The sequence below is a fragment of the Coenobita brevimanus genome, chromosome 19 (genome assembly GCF_032717465.1).
Source record: "Coenobita brevimanus isolate Jiangsu-jjx chromosome 19, ASM3271746v2, whole genome shotgun sequence".
NCBI lineage: Eukaryota > Metazoa > Arthropoda > Malacostraca > Decapoda > Coenobitidae > Coenobita > Coenobita brevimanus.
Window position 1 is genome coordinate 11,664,292 of NC_136972.1, and position 8,346 is coordinate 11,672,637.

The 8,346-nt window shown below is 43.5% G+C and overlaps 1 protein-coding gene across 1 annotated transcript in view; it reads right to left on the minus strand.

The window, feature by feature from the left end:
* Positions 1-4,080: 4,080 nt before the first annotated feature.
* LOC145391691 (uncharacterized) overlaps positions 4,081-8,346 on the minus strand; it is a 192,226-nt gene continuing 187,960 nt past the window's right edge. Inside the window, exons 8-9 of the mRNA XM_080266236.1 lie at positions 5,655-5,857; positions 4,081-4,275 (exon numbers count right to left, since the gene is read on the minus strand). Coding sequence (XP_080122362.1) covers positions 4,081-4,275; positions 5,655-5,857 — 398 coding nt within the window. The remainder of the gene's footprint in view (positions 4,276-5,654; positions 5,858-8,346) is intronic.

Sequence of the window (8,346 nt, forward strand, 5' to 3'; positions counted from 1 at the left end):
CCTCCCCCCTTATTCTCTCTCGGGTATCGGTGAACTGATCTCCATTAAAACTTAGGCGGTTGGGGCGGCACTGGCGTCTGAAGCGAGAAGAGTCGCACCTAGAGTTTTGCATTGATTTTTTATTGTAGAGATCGGAGGGAACTGTCTTTGGCACCAGTACCGGTACGCTTGGCAAAGAGTGTTTTAGATGTAGTCAGTGTAATGCTACAGTTTTCCTGTCACTGGTTGTTCAGTATAACATAACAGATTAATGGTTGTTAACTGGGAGCATTGCAAGATTTGGGAGGGTCAGCGTGGCTGCTGTAAATTGCAAAAGTTCCAAAAATAAAAATAAAAAATATGTAGAGAACCTGAAACTAATATAACGTGTATTACTTATTTTGACAACAGTAGAATATTTTTGCACTCTAGTTTCTTCCTTTTGTTTAATTAATATCCCAGTACATATTTGTTATTAACATACAATCATGCTAATTTTCACTAATAATTGATTAATACAGAACTCACGCATCCATTTCCTGTCAGAGAGCTTGATGTTGAACTAAGCCACTGAAATGACGTCTCCCAAAACAACGACAACAACAACAACAAGCATCAAGTAAGCAGGTTCCACATACCCTCACCACTCACGTAAAACTCTGTGTCGTGGCACTGGAGTGGTTCAGATCAAGAACATAGTTTGGAATTCCATCCTCCCAAAGACCTTGACCTTGCCTGCTTTTATTTATATTCATTTCGGGTCTCCCCCATGTAGCACACTCTCCCATCCTCAGTTACCTTCCTCAGGAATTGGTTCAGCACTGCCCACCAGCAATATAGTGGCCAACACCGGCAAGTAGGCTTACTTCATAAACCGACATGTCTTTCTGTTTCAGTGATCCTCCTCTACTGTTTCATTCCATGGACTGAACAAGTTAAAAGCAATTTAAAGTGTGCCCTAAACCTCAAGCGTATCTTTGATTTTTATATATTTCATAGTGGCTTGCTGACAACCAGTATTATTCACCGTCGGTAGACCTGTGGTCTTTGCGAACTACAATTACATTAGGTGAGACATCCTTTTGGTTGTTATTGTTGTTTTGACTATTGTTGTTGTTTTTACTGTTGTTGTTGTTGCTACTGCTGCTGCTGCTGTTGTTGTTGTTGTTTTGTTGTTGTTCTTGACCCAGCCTCATGCAGCCATGAATCCGGTAGACTCTATGCTGAATCTGCACTTCTTCAGTCCACCATCCTCCCTTCTGTGTACAGGGAGGAGCTGAGGGACATTTGTATAAAGGGGTAGATCCGCTGCCAGGTGGCTGTGATGCCGCCGAGTGAAGTATCCCTCTCCAGCACCTCCTTTGCCGTGAAGGGGTTAAATGAGATTGCTTCAGAATGAAAGTTTAGCTTCATAATCCTTCAGCTTCTCGCCTTCCCTTCATTCTGTGAACCCTTGCCACCCTCCCGGTAATCCCTGTACTGAACCCCTTCCTTACGTGTATTCAACGAGATAACCTGGTTGCAAGTCTGGTGTTTTACCCGTGCACAAGCCAGCCATCTGTAATCTTACTTTAGACTTAGGCAGGCATTCTTCGTGGGGTTTCAACATTCCCTGCCAACTCTTTCTCACCTGTTGGTTTCTGCAACACCAAGTTTATTTGACTGCTTGCGTCAGATGATTTTTAAAAGCTCAGTTGGTAATATGAGAATGTTCATACTGTCACCATTAACCCTCTCATGGCTAGGATAGCTCTAGAACCCAACTAAAACCAGTGAATTGCATTCAGCTGAGAATTACTCATAGGTGCCAGAGTAAGAGTATTAAAATTATCACCATTAACACTCTCCTGGTCCTGTATTCCCTAGTATCCCCCCCACCCCTCGGTTACGCCAGACAGTGTCATTCAGGTGTCAAAGGAGACTAAGAGTCAGTCTCCAGCCTCAGCGGCGCATTTCCACGGGGTTAGTAAAATCCCCGGCCTTTCCTTCTTGACAAATTATTTTTACATGCAGCACTTTTGCTCGTGAATGGTAGTCTTGGAAACTATGTCTTCTGATACCTTTTTTCTTACTATCTCCAGATATGTATTTAGCTTTGGAGGGGCAGTTCGAACTGAAGTCGATACAGACTTCGCGTACCTCTACACTACAGGAGGTCTCCCCACAAGCGAACAAGACGTCTAGCGACAGAAGATTAGATCAATGGAATATCTGAGTGTGTGATGGAGCAGACATTATCATACATGTTATTCATGGTATCTATTTTTTCCAGGTGTCCTTTTGAGCTTTATCTTGAGTCAGTCACGCGAGGTAAAAATAAACTCTACTAAGCTTCAGTTGCATGTGTTCTCTCAACATATTTCCATTAACCTTATTTATTAATCTTGGATATTCCTGGTTCATTTTATCAAGGATCAAAGCTTCACTCTTTGACATCTTCATCCTCTCTCTCTCTCTCTCTCTCTCTCTCTCTCTCTCTCTCTCTTTCTCCTTCTCAAACATTCCCGTACACACTTAGCAATCCTTTCCCCACACAGCACTGCAGTATTCATTACATTTTCCATTGTCTGTTTCCCCTCCTTGGAACGGCAAAAACATTTTCTCTTCTCGAAATAAGGAGTAGGTATCTTATTTCTCACAGTTTTTAGAAAGTATTAATGATTGTATGCACTCTTAAATCAATCAAGTTAGGGCAAACACCGCGGGGTGCTTTGCTTCGCTCACCCTCCCACTTCACCCACGCGGGTGAAGCGACTCTTCCTCTTTTAAGTATCTCCTGACATGAATGATCGACCTGATCTAGTTTGAGTTACCTGGCCTTCCCCTTGGCCTCCTCCACCCTGGGTAAACTCGTTCAGAGATCACCCTGTGAGAAGGATCAGCCTCAAGATAGCAGGCCACGTGCCCATATAGCTGGAGTAAACGTTGACATAGTATGTGGGTAATCGGCCTCAATTCAGTCTCACAGAGCAATTGCTCGTTAAGCTCCCGTTTGTACCAGTGATATCTCATAATCCTGCGAAGACACTTAGTACCAAAGGAGTCAATTTGCCACTTCAAGTCACTGTTCAGTGTCCATGTCTCACAACCATAAATTAAGACAGGGAACACCAGTAACTTGAAGGTGCGAACATTCGTCCTTCTACACAAATAGTGACAGCACCAAATACCCAAATTGAGTGAATCCATATCCCCGTAGGCCAGAACATTGCAACAAGGGATCTCACTGTCTGCTCTACCGTTGTTATGGACCACAATTCCAAGATAAGTGAATCTTTCCAAAACATCTTTATCCTCACCACGTGCTTGGACAGACTGAACTGCTTAATCCAACAAGCCACCAAATGCCTGGACCTTGGTCTTGGCCCAAGAGACCTTTAATGCCAATGGCTTTGTATTCCCGTGAATTCCTTGAGGGCCTCAGTAGTGTCTCCAAGAACTCCACTAGGATAACTGCGTCATCAGCAGTGTCAAGGTTGGTAACCCTGAAATCGCCAATGATACCCCTTGGTGACTTCGACTCACAGCCCGGTCCAGTACCCAATCCATACACGTGTTGAAAAGTGTAGGGGCAAGGACACATCCCTGTCTTGCACCAGAACTTACTGGGAAGAAGTCAGATGTTCCCCCTCCCCCCCAACACACACACACTTGACAGGACTCCCAAGTTTGAGTACAAGTCAGCAATCAGTCGGATTATCCCTGCTGGGATCCCAGAGTTGCAGGAGTTCCCATAGTACCTCCCGATATACCAAGTCAAATGCCTTCTTGAGATCCACGTAGACTGCTAGCAGACCTTGTCGAAACTCAAGACAGTGTTCCACAAGAACTAGAAGAGCTAGAATACAGTCAACAGTAGACTTATTGGGAGTGAATCCGGATTGCTCAGGCCTCTGGTACTTTAGCAAATGGTGTCGGATACACATCAGGAGAATGTGACCAAGATCTTGTCTTGCACACTGGACAACTTAATACCATGGTAGTCACAGTACTACAGTCGCACTTGTTTCCTTTTCCTTTCCAGATAGGGGTGACCAAACCCTTTGTCAAGTCAGGAGGAATGATACCAGGCTGCCAATATGACATCATGTAACCCCCTGATCATGGTTTTGCTTCCATCTTTGATAAATTCTGCTGGGATGTCACAAACACCAGTTGCTTAGCCACTTTCAGCCTAGCCACTGCCTTCTTGATTTCTTCTTGCAAAGGCACACATTCGTCAACTGGAGTGACATTAGTCAGTGGTTGTGCAGCAGCTGACAGCAGCTCTCCACTGGGAGGTTCAACCATATACATCTGCCCAAAGTACTCAGCTCAACGAGCTCCGTACTCACATGTCCCTGATACAATCCGTCCATCTGCTGTCCGAACAGAGTTAACCTGAGATGTGGGTCTGGACTGGAGCTTCTTCAGGGTTCATAGGCAGGTCGAAGGTCATTTGCATGAAAAATGCCTTCCTCCTTCTCAGCAATTTCCCTGACAAACCTCTCTTTGTCCCTTCTCAGTGAAACTCGTGCTAGTCAAAACAGAAGTCTGTGCTGTTCCCAATCCCCAGCCACTCTAAGAGTATGACTCTCCTCTGTTGTGGTCAGCATCCCCTACGAGATGAATCCCCTTCTTGATCTCGGGCAGTCTTCGGTACACTTATCAGCTGCTGACAGGGTAGCATGCCTAAAGGTATCCTATTGTTCAACAGGATCCACAACAGTATTGAGCACTTCAAACCGATTCGAGACTGCCACTACATACTCATATGCACACTCTTCATCCCTGAGTTTTTCCGGATGGAACCTTTTTTGGTGGCATCTTGAGAATCTCTCAGTTTTGGTATGTACCCATAGAGTAGCAACAAAACGTCTGTGATCAGCAGCAAAGAACGCTACACTCCTGAAAACCCTGCAGTTCTGAAGAATTCACTGATCCTCCAGTGAATACTTACAAGAATGTAATCAATCTCCTTAGGAACCCCTCCTATATTGGGATACCAAATCCAGCAGTGAAGATTTGGTGCCTGGAACCAGGATCCAGTAATTCATAACTTACGGGATTTTGCGAAATCCAGAAGGTTTTAACTAATGGAATTCCTAGTTCCAGAGCCATGGGGACCTGCACAATCCCTGAAACCCTCCCTGTCAGTGCCAGTAACTGCATTAAAATTGCCAAAGACCAGAACCATATCATGCGAGAGGCACTGCTCCACACCAGAGACAAATTTGATGTAGAGTAGCTCTTTCTCTTCCAGACCACTCCTCTCAGTTGAAGTGTGTGTGTGTGTGTGTGTGTGTGTGTGTGTGTGTGTGTGTGTGTGTGTGTGTGTGTCCAACTCTGGGCAAAGGCTTCAGGGTCTGTCTCAAGGCCCAGTAGTCCTCCAACACACCTCCACATGTCACCACTTCGGCGCTAACACCCACAATCCATATTAAATACATGTTAGGGCTGTTTCATACGAGACTTATGTACTGGTATTAGCGGGGGTATTTTTACATGTCGGCGGATCTTCCGATAGATTAGTAAAGTCTGCATTTTATGAAATTCAGATCCTTTGACAGTTCCCTGCCCCAGCCGGGATTCGATCCTGGGTCCATTAGGACTGCAGGCCGCCTCTCTACCGATTCAGCCACCCCAGTGTGCACTGCAATAAGAGAGATGAAGCCCTAGGAGTGCTTCAATCTCACCACCATTATATGTTCATCAACCGGAGTAACTCTGTTGACACAAGACACAAAGTGAACAGCAGTTGCCATAGCAAAACCTCGAAGATGGGCACCATTGTCACAGCCAGACCGGTAGTATGTGTAACCATCGCTACTGATCTCACCATGCCCAGGTCGGCCCACTTCAGAGAGTGCACCTATGCTGACCACCAGACCCCCCAAATCTCGTGAAAACAAAGACAGTATGCACGATTACTGTAATGAATGTGATACTGGAAGTGAAATGGAATCTCTCTCTCTCTCTCTCTCTCTCTCTCTCTCTCTCTCTCTCTCTCTCTCTCTCTCTATTTTTCTATCTAACTGTCAAACTATTAGTCAACGCAGCTTTCGTGAATACAACCAATAATCTTCCTGCATATTCTCTGTCCACTTATCTGTCTGCGTTATCCTATTCACCTAGTTATCTGTTCTGCTATTCGTTCATCTATCTATATTTTGTATATTCATCTGTCAGATAACTGTTTTGTAGCGCGTCCTGTGAACCTGACTTAAATGGTCCCCTGGCTGTTCGCTTCCTGCCAAGTAACGAGAGAGAGAGAGAGAGAGAGAGAGAGAGAGAGAGAGAGACAGAGAGAGAGAGACAGAGAGAGAGAGACAGAGACTCTGAGAAGTACCGGTAGACGAAAAAGAAGACAAAGGTAAGAAGGGTGAGACAGCTGGAATTTGTAGTCATAATGGAGCCAGAAAAAACACACCAAAGAAAACAGCAAAACAAATGTAACACGAGAATTTCCACAAAGACGGGGACAAGTAAATCTTTTATCTTCTGTTTAAATCTCCTCACTACGATTACTTACTTACCTTATTTACTTTTTAGTTTAGGTTGCCTACAACAGGTGTTATCTCCATTAGGACCATTACACCGTATAAAATCGTGTAGCTGTATCATCATCATCATCATCATCATCATCATCATCACGCCGCTTTTCCCACCCGCAGGTAGGGTGAGGTATGGTGGATAAAGCAAGGAAAAGGAAGGAATGTGATAGTGAAGAAAACTAGTCAACAGCATGCCCTGTGAAGTGGGCCATACGAGAACATACATCCATTCATTCACCATTGCATTCCCTGGAATCCTTACTCCACCTCACTGTTATGTGTCCACACGTGTTTTCATAATTACCTATCAGACTGTCAAAAAAAAAAAAAAAAAGTCAAACCCTTGTCATACACTCCTATGTCCAAAACAGAATAAGAAAATACATTAAGCAAGACTTCATCATTTCATGTACTGTACATGGATAGAAAGGTAGGTATCAGTTGTGTGTCTATCTGTCTATTATCTATATCTATCTATTTTATACATATTCAGAGAGAGGGAGAGAGAGAAAAAAAGAGAGAGAGGGAGAGAGAATGGGAGTCAGATACGGGAAAGGAAAAATTAACTGGGATCAGATAATCAAAATTTACAGTGACAAGAAGGAAGGTGAGAACACCATACACAAACAAGTCACAGACGAAACAAAGTAGCAAACAAAAGGAAATATACGATCAGCAGATTTAAAAAAACACCGGTATAAGTTGAATATCTAATAAAAGCAAAGGAAGAGTATCTGCAATAGAAAATAAGGGCAGAAGCAAGAGTAGCAAAGAATAAGAAAAAAAAATGGGAGGAGCAAATATTAACAAACTAAAGCAGACAAATTTGACACAACCGTGATGGGTAACCAAAAGCAAAGCCAAGAGGAGAGAACACAAGCAACAGTATAAAACCGAATAGCAGTAACCAAAAGCAGAGTCGGTGGAAGCAAACAAAAACACTCAAATGGTGACTGTACACGGGTTTACGGAAACAATTTTTAATACCATGACAATGACAGTTCCTCCCTAAACTGAGTAGTATCATCTGACGAAAGCCAAATTCAGTTTTACCAATGCTTGTATTAGATTATACGACATCCACGGGAAGACGTAACCTTCTCCTTGGAGGGTGAGTGATAGAATTTACTCTTCCTCATGCTGGCCAAGTACATATCAGGAATGTGCATCTCTGGTGAGAGCAATGCACACTACAATTACACTGTAAACGCAGAAACTATGTAAAGGCTATGTCTACGTGTGTCAGATCCAGCATATATCATTGGTGTGAACTGATATTTGCTATCACATCCAGTGAGAGGACCTATTACCAGTACCCATAATAAATGTTCGCCATGGCTTGGATATCGCCCCCAACACCCAGGGCACACGCAGATCGATACACGTGTGCGGCAACCAATGAGACACCGTAGCTGCTAAAGCCATTGTATTATTAAGTCCATCTGAACGTGGTTATGACATTTTTCAGTTATGTAAGGAAACATAAAATGTCCAGCGGAAGAAATAATGCACCAACTCACTCCTTTCTCTCTTCGTTGCGGTAACAACAACATTAACAACAACAACGATAACACATCCCGGCACCACTTCTTCACTTTTGTATTCCATATACGTAAAATGCTGAATGGGTTTACCTGATTCGGCGCAGGCATGCAGTGTTGTGTGAATGACAATGTCACTCACTAACTCACACATTCTCTTCCTCTCTCTCTCTCTCTCTCTCTCTCTCTCTCTCATACACACACGCTTGTATACATTACTTACATTAAATCGGTCTGTAAAAAAGCGTAAAATCTACGTCTTTTTGTACTTATAAATATGTATAATAAATCCG